Raw genomic sequence first — 22,908 nt, 5'->3', positions numbered from 1 at the left:
TGTTAATACATAGTAATGTAATTTTCATTTAGAGCATATGGAAAATACAAATTTATTTTGTGAATTCTTTTAAATAATTAAAATAGTGGTATTATTTAAAAATAGTATTGTAATATGTATTTATAAATTTAATATAAATAGCTTTTATAAGCAGTACATTTTCATATTGTATTTATTCATCAGCAAATACAATTTTTATGAAGACGCAGATAAATAGATACCCAAAAAGTAATTTTGATAATCATAAAAATATTCAACCTGAAATTTATATAATTGTTATAAATATTTTTTATAATCTGAAATAAAATTTATGATATAACAGTTTTAGATTAAAAACACTTTTAGATCAAGATTTAACTGTATTTAAAGTTATAGTATAATTTAGAAGCTACAACTATCCTAAAAATATCCAACATAACATAATAAAATAAAAAAAAACACAAAAGAAATAATACTATATTTACATGTGCCATGAAGACTGAGTAAATGATTTGAATAGTTTGTTTTTCATTACATATAACATGCAAGTTTGTGATTAATATGATTAAGTATGAATAATGAAATGACTTAATAAATTAATATCAAAAGATTTAAAGTTTCTGGAATATTCACACCTTCGTCAAATAATTACATAAAAATAATTCCAATTAAATTAAAATAAACAGACACTTAAATGTTTTAAACAGGAAGCATCACATTTCCACAGATATTTGTGGATTATCTTTTTAAAAACAAATATTATTATATTAATTTAAAACATTAAAAGAGTATTAATTCACAGGTGTTATACTCATTTCTTTCTCCCAAATGCTTTTAACTGCTGCCTGCACTGCTGCAACTATGGCACTATCATCTTCTGCTTTTATTCTTGGTGAAAGGTTTTTGCGCCTTCTCAGCATGCCGATTTTCTCTTTCCGCAACTTGTGATGTTTGAGAGAAGTCACAATAAATGTTAATGCCTGCAACAAGTAACCAATCTTAATTTAGACCTTTTATAGAGATACAGATTCTTTACACACTTTCATTTCACTTACTTCAGGCCATGACATTTTATAATAGATTTTTCACTTGCTTCTTAAAGTTCAATAATTTTGAAATTTTATACACTGATGTATGTTAATGACAATACACCATTTCAATATTTTCAGAATTTAATTATTCAATTAATCAATTCTTTAATTACATTTTGAATGCACATATATGCATTTTGAATGACATCTCATAAATAATTTGAAAAACTGATTGAGATTCTAAAATCTCTATAGTTATGAATTATAAAAAGTACAGTACACTCCCGATTATCTGCGGAATTGGGTGGCGCGGCCGCCGCGGATAACAAAAATCTCGGATAATTCGAAAAAAGCTAAAAGCGGGTATAGAAAAAGAGAAAGCAGTCATTCCAACTTTGAAGAATCGTTTTATGTACAATATGTAAAATAAACAGCAGGAAATGTTTAACTAACACTTAATATTTTAGTATATCACTCAAAACTAACCTAAAATGTATTTTGTTAATGAAAACAGAAGAGTGCTTTGTACTTACGAGAGGCGTCAAGGATACATAGAAAAATGAATACATACGTACTGTTTTAATACTGTAATGTATTATGTAATTACAAAAGCATGACTGTAAAACTACACCTTTTTGAAGAAATCAGTCATTTGTGCTTGCTTCTTGCTTTGGAAGCATTTTCTCTTTGCTTGGAAGAAGAAAAAAAAAAAAAAAGAAACTTAGTGCGGCAGGCGCGGATAATCGGGAGTCTACTGTAGTTATAAAAAAACTACTTTTACACTAAAAGTAGTTATAACAACTATATAGTTAAGAGGAAGAAGAAACAGTAAATAATGAAATTAAGAAATTTCTATAACACTAAAAATTGTAATTTAATTTTTATTAATTAAATATATTTAAAATAAGTAGGATTTTAAAAAGATTTTTTCTCCCATGTAACCCTATTTCTATATAGAACAACTTTTTCAATGCTGTATCAATTGAAGAAAACATACAAAAGTAAGATCAATATTTTTTTTTTTTGGGGGGGGGGGAAGAAATGAAACAAAATCTTATTCAACAATAAAGGATAAATAAATTTAATACAATCATTCAGCAGATTCTAATGCAACTTTTAGCCAAAACTATATTTTAAATTGTCTTTATTTAGAAGTTTTCATGCATCTGAAAGAAAACAGATTAGTGACAGATGAAGTTAGAAAGAAGATATTATATTATTTTTCATTACTGCATTAATATTTTATACAATCGCACTTGTATAAAATATTAATGCAGTAATGAATGCTTGGGGGTTATGATTCACTTATAAACAATACCAGCTTATCAAAGTATATACCAATAGAAATGACTTCCTTTTCAATTTTTTTTTAAACTGAGCATTTTAACAATGCATTGATCTTATTAAGCAATGTAATATGAAAAAAAAATTATAAAATTAAATATATTATTAGCATACCTTTTGTATACTTTGTTGATCATGTTTGCCAGAGTGCTAAAATAAGAAAATATATATTTAAAATTCAATTTTCTGAATAAAACTGATAAAAATATTTACACAATCAAAATAATTTTTATTCGTTTTAAAAATCTTTTTATAAAACCAAAAAAACTTATCGCAATTCATATTTCTGAAGAAAAATAATCCTTAAGTATTATTTCTCTTTAGACAAACAGTAAAAACGATACTTTCAAATTGAATTCACTAAACGATAAATATTAAACTTGTGTTTCACACATTGAGGAATGATCTAGTTGATAGAGTAAAATACAATTACTGTCACTAGCTAAAAACATTTATGGATAATTCTGGTAATTTTTTTCTTGCAAGATTCATAAATTTTCAAATTTATAAACTTTAATATAATAAAAACCAATAAAATTTTTTAAAATAATATTTAATCCTAATTAATGAGAACAAAGAATATATTATTTGAAATAAGAATATATTTCATGAAAATGAATCAAACAAAAAATATTCATAAATAAACGAAAAATCAAAATTAGATTCACGAGAAGTCAAAAACAATAACTTTATTCACAATATCAGCCATTAGTTATATGTTATTAGAAAACCCCCAGTATTTTGAATATTAATCAGAATAGGTTGTTTTCATTTATATCTTTATATAAGACTCCAGAATTTAATAAAAAAATTACTAAATCATAACCTAAATTTCTGAATTTGAATACCTTAAAAAAAACTCACAATTTTAAGCTAAATTTCCTAATATATATTAAAGTGTAGGATTAAGTCCTATCATGAAAACAACTGCAATTACTAGAAATTCTACAGTATCGATTTGAATATACAGAAATCACATAGTATTCAATAATTTTAGATGCAAAAATTTTAACATAGTACTTTCTTATAAGGAATAATAATTTTTCGGCATACACCAAGTACGTTAATATGCTTACTCTTTTCTGGTGATCACGCCAACTTCGCTGTATTTTCTTTGCAGCAATGTTTTCTCTCATTTCTTTCACTTTATCATCTATGTTAAAGAATTCATTTTCCAAAGTATCATCTTTTCTATTTTCAGATGATTCATCCTGTCTACTTTCCAAAGAGTCAACCATTTTATTTTCCAAAGCACTATCAATTTTATTTTCTGAACTATTTTTCCTTTCAGAATTTGGTATCATTTTTGATGGAGCAGTTACTTTTCTGGGCCTTGTTACAGGTAACTTAGGGTGGGTCTCATTTGCCTAAAATAAAATATATCAAATTGTTAATAAATTGAAAAAAAAATAAATCAGTATGCAACATTTATTTATGACTAATACACACCCTACTCTTTTGTTCCTAACCTGGTCTCATTTAAGGTGGAAAAAATGAAATATATATTTTTAAGTATATTTTCCATTTTAAATAAATAACGATAATTCATTAATTTTCCAGTTACTGGTTTCATATGCAGAAAATATTTTGTAATTAATCACAAACAATCTTTCAGAATTGTGTAAATGCAATTAAAAACATGTTCAAATTACAGTAAATGCAAATTTACAAGATTTATTTATTTATTTAGTTAAAGGAAGCATATTACAGAGTCGACTCCTTTTATAGACTACAAACCAAAAACAAAGAATACATAAGTCACAAAGCAAATTAAAACAAACAAAAAAATAGAGCTTTTTTGAGTGACTAACTAGGGAAAGTTTCAAAATTACAAGTTTACAATAGGCCTTGGAAGAAATGTTGGACAAAATCAAGTTTAGTAAGAAAGATGATACCCAAATCTATGATTGAAAGTGAGCATGATAATATAAGATCATTAACTTTATAAATATTATTCAAAGGCTATGTTTTTCTAGCATAACTAAAAATATTACATTTATCAATATCCAGATGTCACTTGTTGTTGGAGCACCACTTAAAAAGAGAATCAAGATCTCTCTGTAGTAGGACAGCATCAATATTAGAATTATTGAACAAAACAACTTCAAGTCTTCAACAATCAACTCAAAATATTTAACAATACTAGTAAGGTCATTAATGAGGGGGGGAAAGCAGATATCCAAGAGTAGAGCCCCATAAAGCACTGGAAGTACCCAAGGAACTTGCGGGAAACAGCATTATTAATATAATATAGAGAATCCTATAACATAAATAAAAATGAAGCCAATCCATCAGGTTGACATTAAACCAAAACTATGAAACTTATTTCAAAGAATTCTAAAATCAACAGAGTGAAAGGCCTTTAAAAGGTTGGTATAAATGACATCAAACTGTGAATCAATTGCAAATAAAGTAATCTTGTTTGGTAAGCATATTAAATTAGTGGCAGTTGAATGTTTAGAAATAAAACTGTGGATGTTTAGGAATCTCGGACACAACACCTAAAATAACAACAGGGTGATAGTTTTTGCAATCTTTATGCATCTCTTTCTTTAAATATAGGAATAATTTTCGTTTGCTTCCAGACAGGAGGAAACGCATAAAATCTTGATAACAAGTTAAACAAAACAGGCAGATGATAAATAAAAACAGTGCATCCCTTAATAATGAAGATGGAATTCATCAACATTAAAAGAAGATTTTAATATCCTGATAACTAAAACCACATCCTCAAAGTAATGCTACTAATTTTGATAGTCAAGTGTGGTTGTTGCTCATTAATTTGTCCTTTATAACAGAGTCTATACAAGGCTTGAAAACTGAATTGAACTAGTCAGCAAAAGCATTAGTATGACAGTTTAAGACATATTTTAAGCTATAACCTGTTAGATGAATTAAAGTTTTAATTTCAAAAAATCAAAAAATTTTTAGAATTGGAAATTAGACTATTTTTTATAGGTTGTGCCGATATACATTATAATCTTGGATATTATATTTAACATCAGAGCTTAGAGTTCTAAATTCATTGCCTGTATAACAATTGCTACCATTTAAAATCATCCTATACAGCAGGTTTTCTGTTTTAATTGTTAGATATTTGAATCTAAACCAAAGGAAAATTTTTGAATTTTAAAGAAATAGTTCAGGAAAAAGATTTTTAAACAATTATAAAAGTTAAAAAAAACTACAACAGCTAGATCACTAAAACTAAGAAAAAAATTCCAGTTGATCTCATAGATCAAATACCATAATAATAAAATGCTGACTAAAAATTGCATTTCTAAACATGGCCAGTATACTTATTGGAAGGTTTAGGTGCAAACTGATTAAAAATAGACAGTGCAAGACAATGATGGCCACAACCAGAAGCCTGTCAATAGGTCAAATAACAAATGGATCAATATTGGATAAAATCAACATATTTGTCATTGCAATTTTAAAATCATATTGAACATTTAATTTTAGTTGTATAAAGTTTAACAATTTCTTCAGAGTCATGCACAGACAAAAGCAATCATTAAAATAATATTAAGAGACGAGTTAAAATCACCACCAATAAAAATACTCTCAAAAGAGTTAAATCATTTAAAATAATTGAAAACTTGGTATAATGGTTAGTGTCTGAAACAGGTTGCAAATACAAGACATAGCAACTTTTTTATATATATTTCAATTTGATCAAAATCCAGAAACAATCAAAATCAATCTGTAGAACATGAAACTGAGAAACAGATATACATTTCCTAATCACCACAGCTGCATTTACAAGAATAGATAGAATAATCATGATCTTGATATATAAAAAAAATGTATTATTCATCAAAAAGATAAAAAGTCATTTTTTACATAACCAAGTCTTGGTAAGGCCAGATAATATCAAAATCCTCAAAAACAACAGAGAAAAAAAATCAGCTTTAGTATTAGACTATGGACATTCTATTAAATAACAGAGTCAGCTGCTGCTGCTGCTGCTGGTATGGATATTGATGAAGTTGGGATAAATATGAAGACTGATATTGTCTCAATAAGTCTGACCTTTTTCTCAATACACCAGAGAATTCTGTAATGAAATAGTTTTAAGTTGATTTCTCATTATTTGCCTGGACCTAATGTTTCTATTGATTGTAAAAAGGGAAAAAACTGTGCCCTTATTATAAAGACCAAACACATAAAGAATAAAAATTCACATTTACATATCACAACTTCAAAGTTTAAACTGATAAACCTTGTCTTTATATTATATATATTATATGATGATATTTTAATATTTAATTTAATCCTAATTAATTTCCTAATTTTTTTGACATAATTCAGCCCATGTCAAAGTCATTTTAAAATATTGTCTTATTTCCGGATCCCATTCCACTTTTTCTTTCTAATTCAACTGAAGCTTTGTAAAAATGACTATGTCATCGGTTTCACGTGCCGAGTGAAGGGATCCCTCTGTTTTTCTTGCCAAGGTCACTACGTGTGTGCGAAATTCCGATCATAATTGACATGTGTCAGAAATCTCGTTATACAAGACCAGGTATAAAATGTTCAATTGGTCTTCAATTTTCTCTCTGAGTTTGTTCTGTGTTGTGTGTTCTTCGCTCTTGCTTGTAAATAACGCATGCTTTTCCGAGATGAAATAAAACGACGTAAAAAAAAAAAAAAGTCTCTTAAATGTCTTCGAACCTGCCTTCTGCTTTTAAGAATCGCACACACACACACACACACAATAAAAAAGAGCAAAATTTTTTTCCCATAAACTTATATTATTGTAATTTTGACTTTACTGACTTTCATTATATGACAGTTTAGTTTGTTCAACAGCAAAATATCTTCCTTAAATTTCTGTCCCAAAAACAATTCATAATTTTACACATAAATGAATTCATAATTATATTGCACTGTAATGTTTCTCTGTTTTCCTCACATGGTAACTGGCATTCCGGTCAGATGTAACGTCATCCATTTTCTCGCATATAGTAAAGTGCATATGGACTGGTAGATGTGGATCCTTTTTATTAACAAAGTCACTTGTCTGGTCATTTGTTATATCCAGGTATGAGACACTGATATGTGTCTCATTGTTTCAAATAGATCCATCATGTCTTCAAAGGAGAAGATCAAAACATCCAGATGCTAAACTTTTCTTCCCTTATGAGGAGACTCCACAAATCATCAAGAAATAATCAATCAACAGCAACCACTGTCATTAAATGTTGAACCCAGGTGGACTTCCGCCGGTGTTAACTGTGAAATGATTATAATTAACATGTGCTCAAAAGGGGTCAGCCGCAAAGATAGATCCTTAGCAGACACTCCCATGAACAAGTAGAGGCTATTGAGGAAGCATTGCAGAGCAGCTATTGAGCGATAGGGAACTTAAGTTCACCAATGAGAAAATCGGAGGTGGATAAGCGACAGAAATAAAATGCTGTTTTTGTTGTTGTTTTTTTTGTCAGAAAAGAGAAAGACTTCGAATTACAATTCGGAGAGATGTCGACGTCCTAAGAAATTGTTCCCGATTTTTTGAGACGCTCTGTGCGATTTGGGTTTCTGTGTTAGGATCCACCCGATAAAGATTGGTGGATTTCTGAAAGTGGCCTAGAATAGCCGTTTAGAGTCAACAACTTGCTAGTTTTTGTGTGCGTTTGTATGTGCAACTTATTCTTCGATTTCATCAAGGAACTATTTTCGCAATTGAACTGTTATTTGATTTTTGTAAATAATATTGACCTAAATGAGAACAAGTTATTTTTCTTTGTAAATATATAAGACTGTAAATAAAAGAATTATTTCATTAACTACTTTCTTATTTGATCGGTATTGATCAAAATATTAAACTACATAACCTGGAAAATTTTAATATGACAAGGGGATAAAAAAAACATTTATAAGGAAATAATTTAAAATGTAATAAACATCAAAATCTAACTTATGCTCCAATTCTAAATAAGATGAATTTTAGATATACATATATTATTCTTACCTGCTTTTTTACTGGATGAGATTTCAAATCTCCATTGCATTTACCATCAGTTTTCTGTTTCTTGACAGCAATGCTGTTTCTTTGAGCTAAATTATTTGTTCGTGAAATTGGTTTTGGAGTACTCTGTATATCCGGTTTTTTAGCTTGATTGACAGCAATTTTAGGTGCCTTTGTAGTTATACTTGGACGCTTGGTTGGTGGTGTAGATACAGGCTTATTCGCTTTCAATGTCCCAGGCACTGGCTTACTTGGTTTTGATATATTTGGCACCGAGTCTAATTTGGAAGTTGGGTTCACTTTGAAGACATTTTTTGAATCAGAAGTTTGAGGAGACTTAATGTAAGTTCGACTTCTTAAATGCATTTTTAAGCGACGAATTTCTTCCCTGAAATACATTAATTCATTTTTTTTTTAAACGAGCTTTCATAATGAAGTAAATGAGATAGATAATAAAGATGAATACTACATTATTCATTTTAAAAAATACAAATATATGTTACATGCTAAGTTAATAACTTAACAGCATAAATGTTAAAAAATAATCAATGAAGAATAGGTAATAAAAATAAACAAAATCCAATATAACTGTCATTTACAGTGTAAAGATAATTGCAAAATACCTTTTTATAATAAAATATCTTTCCTCAATAAATACGGAAATTTAAAGCTATTTTCATAACTTCAAACTGTGGTCTGATAAGGTTTGTTATCTTCTAAAATCTATGGAACTGATCTTTTCTTTCTTTATTAGCAAATAAATCTACAGGGTGTCCCAGGATTATTGGAACAAACTTCAAGTGGTTCAAGGAACATCGCAAGTATTCAGATTTTCATGGCAACTCAAGGTCGGAAACGTCCTCGTTCGGCGGTGGCGTTGTTCACAAGAGCATTGGAGGAAACAGACCTGCATTGCCGCACTATGAAAATGCACGAGCAGCAGAAAAATTGTATCGCAAAAGACACCCACAGAGAGATGCATCGAACCGTCTGAAGTTTACTAATTTGCATCATAATTTGTATGAATATAAATCATTACGAGGTAATAGGCATATTGAGGCTGAGCCACGAGTGACTCGAATTCCAGCATGGAATAAAATGCGTTGAATACCGTTTAAAGAATTTTTTTTCCCCTTTATTACCAGTGTATGAGCCGTGGCTGTTGGAGGATCTCTGAGAAGTATTAATAGTGATTTACAACGTGAAGGCTTACACCCATGCCATCTTCAAAGAGTACCGTCACTGCTCCCTACAAATCATTCTGCGCCTGTGCATTTTGCACGGTGTATCTCCAACAAAATCGCCAAGACGCGCATTCCCCATTCTGCATTTTATTTACGGATGAAGAGTACTTACACGAGATGGTGTGTTCAACCACCACAATGCGCATTTATGGGTTGGCATGAAAATTTATGGGTTGGCATGATTTCATGCCATGAAATCTTCATGGCATGAAACCACATGCTGACCAGCATCGCTTTTCAGCGCATGTTTGGACTGGTGTGGTTGGCGACCTCTCAGCCGGGTCTTACTTGCTGCCAGCACCTTTAACATCTGCAGAATATCTCATCTTTTTGCAAGAAGTGCTACCACGCTTAATTGATCCTGTGCTACAACATATCGGACAGCATATATGGTTTCAACATGATGGGGCATCTCCACATTATGGCAGATGTGTTCATGAACATTTGAATCAGGTGTTCGGTCACTGATGGATTGGTCGTGGTGAACTGGTTCCCTGGCCACCAAGCTCTCCTGACTTAAGTAGCATGGATTTCTTTCTTTGGGGTGCACTGAAAAGTGCTGTTTACGCAAGACCTATGGATTTCGAAATGGATCTGATTGTAAGAATCGTCTGTGCTGGTGCGGACATCCAACAAAATCAAAGTGTATTTGGGCGAGTTGCCAACCCCTGGTCCGGCGTCATGCATCAATAGGAATGGTGGAAACTTTGAACATCTTTTGTGCCATATTCACATATCATCAGCATATGTAATATCTTTGACCAATAAATATTTCAGATAATCTCAATCTTGTATCTCTTTTACTTGTCATACTATTTTCCCATGGCCATGGATTATTATACAAATCTGAATTATGATGTCCACTACCACCCCTTCAAGTTTGTCCCAATAATCCTGGGATACCCTGTAGATGTCAGATGCATGTCAGTACAATGTGAAGGAGTAAAATTATCTAAAAGGTGATACGACTAATACATCATGTTTGCAGCAAACATGAAATCCTAACTTTTTTATAGTACACCATTTAGAGTAGTCCAAAAAGAGGTGAATAGGACAAACACACTTTAGTATAATCCACATAAAAAAAGTCAATAGTGTAATTTTAAAACTAAATAAAAAGGCTTATATTTTCAAAATATAAAAAAATATGCCCCTAAAATTTTTTTCAAAAAAATTTTTTTCAAAAGAATTTACAAGTTTAATTAACACAAGAATTCCAGTACCTCAAAACCCAGGCAATATTTTGCTCACGAAAAGCAAAATGGAATCATTCTTTCTGTATGAGGAACTGCTTGCAAATTATCTTTCATCCCTAAATTTAAACAGTGCCCTAAAAATGCCTGCGTCTGGGTTTGACAATGGTATGATTTGGAGCAAGTCAGGGATAAGATCTACTAAATAATGTGTCTTAATCTTTAAGAAAAGACAAAGAAAAATTAGGTTCGAAAATGTCAAAAATAAAGGAATTTTCAGAAGCTTCATTTAAAAGCCTGACTTAAAGAAATATTTTCTCATTTATTCTCATATTTAGATAAGTGGAGAGCACTGTAATAAGAAACTTTTTTTAAGATAAATTTAATTCCATTTTAGGGTCTTCTGCTATAGGACAAAGCTTAAACACAACCTAGAGCTGTTGTATAGCAAAGTTTTCTGTTTGAAAATTGATAAAATCTTACATTCAGCCACTTGAGAATACTACAATAAATAGGGAGGAGGATTAGACAATGGCAAATTATTAATGCCAGAATGGTATCAAAATATTGAAAATAAAAATATTATTTAATTAAATTAATGAAAGAATTAAGAGAAATATGAATTAATTAAATAAGCTTCTCTCTCTTATTTAATTCATGAAGAATTACATTCAGTAGGTTTATGCTTACAATTTATTAGTGAAATGAATAGTTCTGTCTCTTTCTTCTAAATAAGGATGTTTTATTCCAGTTTTTGTGCCATTTTAGATAAAATTGCCACTAAATATTGACAAAGCTAAAGAAAAAAATGGCAAAAGTATGATCAGTGGCAGATCTAGGATTTTACAGTCATAAGACACAATGTGAAGTGCCTATTTAAAATAAATTAGTCAAATTAATTTTACATTTCAGCTCATTTTTACTTCATCAACATGAAAACGCTTTATTTGAGATATATATTTTACTTTAGTGACTTCATGAAAAAAAAAATTATTATTTAGTTATTTATTATGACTCTTAACTATATGGAATCTATGGTTACACACAATGTTATTTAAATAGATGCTTTGTATTTACAAATATTCCACTAACAAAATGAATATATGAAATAGATAAGTCAATTAATTATACTTGAATAAATATTGATATTATCCAAATATTTCATAATTAATGGAAAAATATTTTTATAAAATTAATCATTTTTCAATAGACTATTATTATTTTAAGCGAATTGCTTGTAGTCCTTCCTCAGCCCAACTATCTAGATGGAAATCTGCCACTAATTATGATTAAAGAACAGTTTATTGCTCCAATATAGAATGTTCTATCAATAACTACATGAATGTTTTTATAAAGAAGAAATTTCAATTTAGAAAAGCATTGTTCAAAATTCATGAAAGAAAAGTTTGAAAGCTTAAGAAGGAAAACACCACAAAAATCAAATATAATTATAAAAATAGTTTTCTAAATTTAAATATGAGGCAGAAATTATTGGTAACTATTAAATAAGCAATAATTTTTTTCAGAAGTTATCAGTTAATTATATAATTTTCAAAATTAGAAAATAAAAAATTACTCTGATGCCGAGTTTGAATTATTATTTTGCTAAGTTTAAGACTATAATTGGCAGTCTTTCATAAAGAAAATTAATGCACAATTTTAGAACAGCATGTACAAGTCACACTGCATATTTCTGATTTTGTGACAAATATTGCAATTTATTATTCCTACACAAAAGGCACCTTTAAACTTTTTTAAATACATTTGTGAATGATTAGTTTTTAATAATTCCTGTTTTCTGAATCATTTTTGAAAAAATATATTTTAAAATTACCCAAACAAAAAAAATATGTAGCAATCTTTGATATTAATATTTAACAACCCTAACTTTTCATATTGAAAAAAAATGGAAAGTTCCATTAACTAATTGTATTTAACATTTTCTGCTTTTACTACATTTTGTTTAACTTAAATGCTTTTTTGTTGTTTAAATAATTATTAGGGTAAAAAGCTGTAACAAATTTGTAACATTGCATGTCTGTGCAAGTAGTTTCATATTAAGGAAAATAATTTGACAGGATAGCTCTAATGGCTGTTGAATGAACCTCAGGTTAATGATCCTGGCTTTGGCAAGTAAAATTATGAATTACGAATATTTGAGAATCTTGATGATATCTCCATTAGGACTTGCATTCCAGTATTTTTTCTAAAACATTTGGTGCCCTCTAATGGAAACTATAAAGGCAAAGGCGCACAAACAGGGGGACCAGTTGAGAGAAGTAATAGTTGTGAAAAGTTCCTCCTCAATGAATTTTCTCTGAGCATTGTACAGATTTGCTGCAAGTGTGTTTCTTATGTATGTTTTGACTGTATTTTGCTACTGTATAGCCATGTAGACTTCAGCATACTTATCCATTATTAAGTTATTAGACTTTTTACTATACATCCACTGGACAGAATTTTCCATAACAAAATTTCCATGCTTCACAATGAATAACCAAAATACTCTGATATTTAAACATTATATTTTGAGTAATTATAAATTTAGCTGTCTTATTTTTATTTATTATCACTTAGAATAAAACATAACAATTACTTTAGAAATATATTTAAATAAATTGGTACTTAAGACACAACAAATAAAATTTATGCAATTTACAATAATACCCTTTATCTTTCACTTGTTGTTGCAGTTCCTGATTTTCTTTTTCCAATTTGTGTATCATTTCTCTCAATTTGGCAACTTCAGTTTTTGTTGAATGACTAGATCTTGACAAACTAGTTTGAGCTAAAAAAAAAAAAATTAAACTTAATGCAATAATTAAAAAATATATTTTCATTTTTAATGATTCATTATAGCAAATAAAATCCTTTATTTGCAAATAAAATTAATTTAATTTTTAATTTCTCTTAAATTCTTATTTCCATTTTAAAACAAATTTTTAACATGGTGTTCAAATCAAGCCTCCTCATAGAAAGAATGCAATAAAAAAGTATTTTTCAAACAACATTTTCATAACATAGCCTAAAGAGCTTTTTTTATTCATAAAAATTTAGAGTTTCCTAGAAATATCTAATATTCTTGTTGCTACGTCTCCTCAAAATTTCTTTATAATGAATAAGTTAATGTAAAAAAAAATTCAAAATTGCTAATAATCTGTAGAAATTCTGGACATTTTATATATATGTGCCAAATACACAAAACATTCTACATATGATTACATTCTTATTCATTTTTCTTTTACATATTTAAATAATGCAAGAAAGTAAAAATAGACATTTCTAATATCGTCATAATATATCAAAGAAAAATTTAATTTGTATTACACAAGATAATGAAACGCAGATATTAAAATTAAGCAATATATATTACCTGTTCCAGGCTTGACTGAATTTCTACAAATTTCATTCAGTTTGTTCGATTTTGTATCATCACCATCTCCTACCTAAAGAAATGATTTTTATACATAAATAAACCTTTTTACGAAGAAGCAATAGAATTATTCAAAAAACATACTAACTTTGCTAATTTATTGCAAAATTAAAAACAACAACAACAAAAAAAAAAAACATATATAAGAGAATGTATCCCTTACTGCAAGGTTAGTTATGCTGTTCCTACTGGCTGTTCCTTCAAGTTTCAGAGAAGCTTCATTGTTGAGTCTTCTGAAAGTGCTTAAAGATATGAGTCACATAAGTATTGGAACATTCAAATTTAAACAACTCATTAAAAAAAAGTGTTAGTTTGAAAAAAGAAAAAAAAAAAAGACATCACTGAACTTGATTTGGTATAAACAAATTTCCTCAATGCATAACACGAAAATTGATTGGATTTGACATTTCTAATAAATTTTCTTTAGCAATTTTATGATATAAAATCTTTTAGGCATTCTTGGTAAATTATGACTTAAAACACAGAAAATAGATAAAATGAAATGTATCAATAATATGTTTGATATCACTAGTATTTTGCACTAGAAAAAGAATTTTATTTCAGAAGCAAAAATAAAAAAGTTGCATAATTTTAGATTCAGCTGAATCAAATGAATGAATCTGAATAGTATTGATAGTTAATTAATTGATAGTAGATATAACTCAAATAAATTTGGATTTTCAAAATCAATATAAATCATTCATTTACTTACTAAAATCAATTCAAATGTACCAATTTTATTAATATTACCTATCTTTATTTTTTCAAATTTAATCAAAGAAATATTTAATTTTAAATTAATATTATTTAAAAAAATTTAGATACTAAAAAAATTATGAGGCAAATATACTGATGTGATAAAAGTAAAGGAATCTGCATCACTTCGAATTGAACTCAATACACTCACACTGCTAATTTTTCTGTTTTTACTTTTTTTTAAAAATAAGTTATATAAATAAAATAAGGATTTTAATTTCTTTATTAGTCTTTAAAATTTAACAGAATCCTTAAATATTCTTTTCTGTTTATGGCAGAATCAATAGAGTTTATTAACATTATTAGAGCAAGTATAAAATCATACAGCTAATTTTGTTTAGTGGGTTCTCACACTTAAAAAAGGGAAAGAAATTAAATTTCTCAATGACATTCAAGAGCTTTTTTTTTTTTTTTAAGAAAATTCAAGAACATTAAAAATTACACAATTAAGACATAAAAATGCAAATGATAAAATTTAATCAAGCATTTTCACATTAAAATTCAAATGTACCTTTATTTTCTTGTTTACAATTTCTAGATGGTTGAGTGAAGAACACTACGGATACCTTTTATGTTCATCTTGTAGCTAGTAAGCCAATATTTATATTTTAAAATTAATTATAATGTAAACCCTCCCCCTTATTGTTTGCTAATGAACTAATATTATTAGATGTTAATTTCACACAAATACATATTGCACTTCACAAACACATCTATAATCTCTAACCAAAACAGAGTTATATTAGTTTCCCCCTTGTCTTTTAATAAATAATTATGTATATTTCATCTATTCTTTTAATGCTTCTCAAGGAGCAAGCAAAAACTTAAAACCTGTTCTAAGACCTCAGGAACAACAAAACAAAATGCAGGAAATTTTCAAAAAAACCCTGCCCCTCATTAAAAAAAATTATACAAAATGGAATCATTATATAGTCTCATAGCACAACTTAAGATATTTGCCTTTATGATTGTTAAGTCAAATGAATCGATTCCATTAACACTGATACATAGCCCCTCCCCCTAAAAAAAGATGCAATCAATTTTTATCAATCAAACCTTATTCAGAATAATACTTCATCTTTTAATCTAGAGTCAGTACAATGATTATTAAAAAATAATGCATCTAATAGGAAAATATTTTCCCAAATACATAAAAAAAAATTAAATTTTAATACTATTTAAGCTTTTTATCAACTAAATTCATTGAAAAAAATAATCAAACACAGCTCATAAAAAATAAAATTAGAATGTCAATCACAAATTTAAATATAAAGAGCAAATATATGCACAATGAATTCCAAAACACACAATGAAATCATAAATTTTAAATGATTAACTTTTATAAAAATGTGCAGCTTTCAACGAATTCATATGATAAGTGTAACACAGAAAATTGCAAATCAGTATTTCTATTTTGTGGGGATTTTGATTAGACTAAATATATTTGGAGAATACTGAAAATATGAAAGTGCATAATTAATTTCGTTTTTGTTTTTCTCATTGATTGTAATATTGTTTAGAAAAGACAATTTGTTAATAAAATATATTTACATAAACATACACACAATGTCAGGCTACAAAGAAAGATAAAAATTGAAACAGAACAAATAAATGAAGATTGCCATACAAGCCTATTAAAGAAAAGAAATCTGCAATATGAATATAATGTGTATTTCTATTATAGGAAATATTTAAATGTTGAATTTACATACAAAAATATTTTCCGGTGCACAAAAACAAAAATAACTTTAAAAAATCATTGAACATTCCATATTGACAAAACAACACTTAGCAATCTCCTTCACACATATTTAAAGGAATTTCATGCATAAAATATTTCAATGAGAAGATGTAACTTTAAATTTAGAATTCTAAATTTGCTAAGATGATTATCAAAAGCATTTCAAGTTGCATAAAGTTGAGAATTCAATTGAAATAATTTATAATACAATAATTTCAATAGTCTAAATATTTATTTCTTACTTAAGAGCTAGGTCCTTTTCTTTTAAAGCACCTTCTAAACGAAGACATTTTTGTCGAAGCACAAGCAATTCCTGTAAAAGAGATATTTATTTATATTTTATTTTTCATACAAAAAATAAAAAATTAACAGAAATCAACATTAAATAAAAAATAAGTTGCTTACAGAATCTTTGCTTTTTTTGCTGTTAGAAGACTCAACCTATAAATTGAAAAGAAAGTTAAAAATAAAGTAATAGAAGCAAAACATAAGAGAACATTACTGTACTTAATATATTTCAAAATTTTAAATCAATTCATAGCTTACATTGGTTCAAATCTTGCACATAAAATAATTTTTTAAACACTACACAAAAAGAACAAATTTCAGTTTATATTCTGCATTTCTTATAATAAAGCAATACTAATACGAGCTTTATTGTGTGTAAATAATAAAAAAATGAAATCTAAAACAAAATATGGAAAAGCAATCAAAGATTAAATTATATGAAAATAATTAAATATAACTGCTAAAAATTCATTGAAAAATATTACAAACTAATGAAATGAATGATTAAAAATTAAAGAGCTCAACAAATTCTTAGTTATAGAAATAAAATTACATATTGCCTTTAATTAATAACAAAAGAGAGCAATATATTTTCTTAATATTTGCTGAAAGTTATATTGACTGCAAGATACAAAACGTTAACTTTGAATCTGAACACAAATGATATATATAAACATATAAAAATAAAATTTACAACATTTACATATATTACAAAATAGTTAAATTTGAAAATGTGCACCATCTTCTTTTTTTTTTAATCCAAGTTAAATAATTAGATTTGCAATTAAATAACATCTGTTTCCATAAAAGGACAAAAAATTGCAATACCTTTTGTGCAGCTTTTAGTTCTACCTTTAATTTCTCAATCTGTCTTGATTTTTGTACGTTTTCATCATCTACTCTTCTAACTTTGACTTTTAAAATCGAATTTTCAGTTTTTAAGGTGGTTAATTCCTAGAATAAAAGTTAAATGAATAAACTCAGCATTTTTATTTCTCAACATATTAAAAATTTAAACACTACATAATAGAGTTCCAAATATATATAATAGCTCAAAGTTTATTCCAAAAATGTGAATTGTAAAAGAAATATTGGAGAAGTTATGCGAAATATAAAAAAAGTTTGGGTTTAAAAAATGGATCAAAATACAAAAATCATATCTTTTTTAAATTACTCAATTCTGAGTAATATTTTAAAAGATATCCTTACAAAAACTTAAATTCTAAAAACAAACATAAAAATGATATCAGAAGTAGCATTCAAGTTTAAAACATTCTTTACACATCATTCTTTTTAAAGAATACTAAGCTAAATAATGAATTCAAAAATAATTTTTATTTACTTTTTTTAATTTGGCTATTTCATTTTGATATTGTTTCGTTGGTGAAGGTTTTGGTGGGCCAGTTGTAGCATCATCTGCAAAGCAACAAAAGATTAATGTATAGTATGTTAAAATTATGCGCAGCTTTTTTTATAAATTAACTGCAAAATTAAACTGTTGAAGAAAAGTCAGACTGATCTGTTTTTGAAAAAGAAACAATATCTAAAAAAATGGAAGAGATTTTTTATCAGTTAGTCCAAAATAAAAGCAACAAATAGCTTTTATTATTCACAAAAGGTATTAGTGATAATTCAAGTTAACATTGGAAAATGAGAAACAAGTGACTAATTTCTACATTACATCATAAGTGACAGTAATTAAATATATCCAATATATATTTCAGTATTATAGACAAAATGCTATAAAAATAAATGTTTTTAAAATACATTTCTACTTCTGAAACACTATAGTCTGTTACAGGTCAAAGTCATCTCTTTAAATATAAACCCTCTAATGCAATAGCCCTCCATCAATTAACTCTTATCTTCTTCATATAACTTTTCACCACTATACAACCATCTGTTGGGTGGCCTTCCTCTTTGTCATCTTCCCTTTAATCTTGAAAAGATTTTTTTTATAGTTGGGAACACATTACTATACCTACATATATGACCTAATCAATTGATACAAGGTACTTCTACTATTAGCAATGTTGGATTTGCTATATTTTTTTTATAAATCTCATGATTATATACAATTCCCAATACATTATTTTGTCTTATTAGCCCACAGATCTCCCTTAAGATTTTTCTTTCAAAAATCTGTTACATGTCCTCTTCTGTTTTGTTAAGCAATTTTGTTTAAATTGCTTTATAGCTTCAAAAGTAGAGCAGGCAATTTCTTTTATTTTATTTGTTGCAATCGTAAATTTAGTTTTATCCTCAAAATGGATCTTACTGGGAAAAGGGCATGGGCACCTCAGATATGAGGACAAGAAGCTTCTGTCATTGTGATTGGTTCTAGTCACACAGTTAAATATAGTAACTGTGGGAATTGGCTACTTCCTACAATGATAGGTGTGCTTCCCACAGAAAGCATACATGACAGGCGATGGCCCTTAGGACTCAACCTTAGTTCCCGCTAGAGCTTTTGTGGCAATCTGATCATTCAGATTTAATCCATATGTCTTACAATTAGATGGGATGGAGTAGCCTAGCTGTAGTTATCTTCAAAATGGTTAAAATAATAATTCTAATATTTAAAACAAATGAAGTATATACGTTTAAAACTAAACTGATAAATTTATAGTTTGCTTTCAAATATACTTAGATCATATTTAATCGACAGATCATGCAACTTTCAGTTAACATAATACCAATACATTTGAGATGGGGGTGGAAGAGATTAAATATGAAATATTAAAATTACAAGTCCTTTAAAAAAGATTAAAAACCAATGAGATATTGAATTTTACAAAATTACTTTTAGGAACAGGACATGATGTTTTGGAGATATTTCTTGTAGGCAGCATTCCATTCACTGGACTTTTATGCAATCTAACAGTTGAAGGTCTGTAAGCAGGAAGTTTACTGCGAGGCACTTCATTAGACATTGGTGAATTCCACTTTTTTCTTATTGTAGTTGGCACTGTAGCAGCTGCAGAAGCAACCATGGAGGAAATACCATTTCGGGTTGGTACAGGTATGCCATGCCAACCTTGAGGCAAGGAAGACACTAAAATTATTGAAAAAGCATACTTTCAATACATAAAACTCCTTATAAATCAGTAGCTTAGTTTGCAAACACAAATATTTTCACACATAACATTTATGTTCAGAGAATAAAAAGAAAAAGTTGAGATAGTGAATACTGCACAGAATAAATACAAGATGACATGACATTATCTTTGTTAAAAAAAAAAAAAAAAAAAAAAAAATCTGCCTATCTGTACCTACCACAGAAACTGAACTCGTTAAAATTGTAATAAATGCTAGATATCCAGACAAGGAAATGAATTGAAACAATATTTCAAAGAGTTGATAAATTATTTGGTAACAAAAGAAATCCAAGCATTTTCAGAACACCACCAGTAAAGCCTATTTTCAAAAATAGACCAGTACTATTCATTATGAGGAATTCTAAAGAATAAAGATTAAAACAGATATCTTATAATAGAATCTAATCTAGTTAAAGGTTAGAAATTTCTACAAAAAAGTTTTAATAAAGGAAAATAATCATAGGGCTGCCATTCAAAACTGGGAAAAAAAATGTGTTTTCTCTTGTATGTATGTTCAAGATACGAGAAAATGCACAAATAACACTTGTGCTAGTTAAAAAGCAATTTGATTTTAAGGAATGGAATAAGCAAGGAAAGTGAGCAAAAATTTAACTTTATTCAAAATAATAGTCTATTAAAAGAAGGTTTATATTTACATACAAAAAAAAAGAAAAAAATTATCTTTATTATCTGTAATATAGCAAGACAAAATTTATACATTAAGGGGAAGAGGAATATTTTACCACTCGTATTCTTTACCTATAAGTCACACAAAATTAAAGACTTGTGTGAAATAAAACAACACTTTTTTGTTATCATGATACAAATCATTTAAAGATTACTTAACAAAAAAACATTACAAAGGAAGATCACTTTTTTAAATTTATTATTATAGCAAGCAGTACACAATAAATGGATTTCATTGAAATTCTCGAACCAATTCAGAAAATCAGGATTTTAAGCAGCTTTTTGTTAATTTTTTAAATCTATTTTGAATAATCTGATAGTTCTTCAAATAATAAACAAACCATTTAGTAAACTCAAATCTGGAAGACTAAATGCCAGTGTGTTGCTTCTACAGGATGAATGTTCTGGCCAGAGAAATGTATTCTGTTTTCTCGCGCAAATACAGAAGTCTCAAGCATGTTTTTTAGCTGCAAATTGAGAATCTCATTGAAAAGGGGCAACTGCCTTGCAATTTGAAACTGGACTAATCTAAACAGAAAAAAAGGGTAGGGAGTACAAAAGGGGCGAATTTCCGCATTATACAATCACAAATAGTATTCTTCATTTTTCAAGCTGCAACTAAGATCTTTTATTCTTGCAATGTTTACAGATTGGCATTTTCTAGGTAGAGTAAAAAATAACCAAGAAACTTATAATTCCCTTATTTTCCCAGTTTTTATGAAAGTTTCCAAATATTCCCTGTTTTTTCTGTCGATTTTTACATTCTCTGTGTTCTTTCGGTTTTCCAGGTTCTTCCGGTGGCAACCCCAAATCAATACTTGTTGCATTTTTTAACATGATTGGACAGGGAGAGAAACAAATAAAAATATGGGCTAAGTATTGAGCAGAACTGAGCTAATATTATGACATGTATGTAATAAGAATGTACTGTATGTCTACTCTAAAGCAGTACAAATCCAATTAATTTGAATGCCCAACAATATCGTAACAATTTCTTCACGTAGTCCAGCATTCAGAATACTGAACAATATCATAGACATATTAGCACACTAAGAAGCTTCAAATGATAATGTATTATTAAGTATGGTAATTCTATGACAGGTCAAAGTATTTTACATGGATCGGTACAGCATGGAAAATTACCTTTGAACAAATAGTAACAAGTTTAAAAAACAATATATTTAGCTTGTTAAACATATTTTCTTATATAAATATTACAAAATCATTAGCTATGCACATGTAAAAAATAGTAATTGAAATTTTGAAACCACATTAGATCATTTTATATCTAATATAAAATACAAAATAATATTATAAAAATAATTCAGAGAATTAAAAGCTAAATTATACACAATACAATAATGATAATTATTAAAAATTTGAATACATCATATATTTTCATATTACTTCTAAAAATTTCAAGACTTTCAAATTAGTTGCCAATTACTGTCCCAATTTAAAATTATAAAACATTACAACAAAGTTATAATGAAACAGATATCAAATTTAATTTAACTTGATATATTGTTTATACCTACCTAACCAGGTTGAACTGCAAATTAATCAAATTCACGTACACAAATATAATTATTTTTGGTGAAATCTGTTTAAAAATGGCATGTATACTCTTTCAATGTGAAAAATATACAGTCAATTTAGAAGGCAATGTCACATGTGTACAGGTATCCAAAAAACAGAAAATTTATAGTATTATTTGCTTTTTTTATCTGTGAAACAAAAAGCCAAAGGGAAATTAAATTTAAAGCAGAATATCTGCTTTTTGCATATTTTTTTTTATTTAAATATTCATTTTGTTAAAACAAAATAGAAATATTAAAACATTTGAATATGCGCTGTCAAATATGCACATAACGTGAATAAATTCAGAAGAATACAAAACTTACTATTAAAACAACTATCAATTAAGTTACAACTTCCTGAATTACTTTAATTCTATTTAACGAGGCACCATTACATTTTTCAAGTACATTGCATCGTATTTTGTAGGCTTTTAATCTCAGTTCAAACATATTTATCACATTTTTTTGCGCGAAAATTGCTTTCGAAGTGTTGCCAAGTGTCTATTATCAAATGCATAATTCCATTGGTTTCTTTATCGTGTGTTTCTAAATTTTTATTA

The 22,908-nt window shown here is 27.9% G+C and overlaps 1 protein-coding gene across 3 annotated transcripts; it reads right to left on the bottom strand.

Moving 5' to 3' along the window:
- Nucleotides 1-476: 476 nt before the first annotated feature.
- LOC129957194 (uncharacterized) lies at nt 477-22,789 on the bottom strand. Of its 3 annotated transcripts, none has more exons than XM_056069393.1 (13): nt 22,673-22,789; nt 19,787-20,038; nt 18,326-18,399; nt 17,812-17,937; nt 17,101-17,136; nt 16,938-17,008; nt 14,362-14,440; nt 14,139-14,211; nt 13,433-13,553; nt 8,332-8,716; nt 3,431-3,721; nt 2,469-2,504; nt 477-959 (listed from the first exon to the last, which is right to left on the bottom strand). In XM_056069393.1, coding segments are annotated over exons 1-13 (1,734 nt in total). In that variant the 5' UTR covers nt 22,674-22,789; the 3' UTR covers nt 477-770. The 3 variants fall into 3 exon arrangements, with proteins under 3 accessions (XP_055925368.1, XP_055925369.1, XP_055925371.1); XM_056069394.1 differs by having other exon boundaries at nt 14,362-14,431; XM_056069396.1 differs by lacking the exon at nt 22,673-22,789 and adding an exon at nt 22,307-22,440.
- Nucleotides 22,790-22,908: the final 119 nt, after the last annotated feature.

Source organism: Argiope bruennichi, chromosome 11, assembly GCF_947563725.1.
Source record: "Argiope bruennichi chromosome 11, qqArgBrue1.1, whole genome shotgun sequence".
Classification (NCBI taxonomy): Eukaryota; Metazoa; Arthropoda; class Arachnida; order Araneae; family Araneidae; genus Argiope; species Argiope bruennichi.
Note: the sequence above shows the minus strand (reverse complement) of the source record. Positions and strands in the feature narration are given on the sequence as shown.

Excerpts from the sequence above, each read along its gene's own strand:
- LOC129957194 (XM_056069393.1), bottom strand. Across the intron at positions 18,400-19,786 it reads ATCATGTCCTGTTCCTAAAA|ATGATGCTACAACTGGCCCA; the intron begins GTAATTTTGTAA and ends GTTGCTTTGCAG. Across the intron at positions 17,137-17,811 it reads AACTAAAAGCTGCACAAAAG|GTTGAGTCTTCTAACAGCAA; the intron begins GTATTGCAATTT and ends TTCAATTTATAG.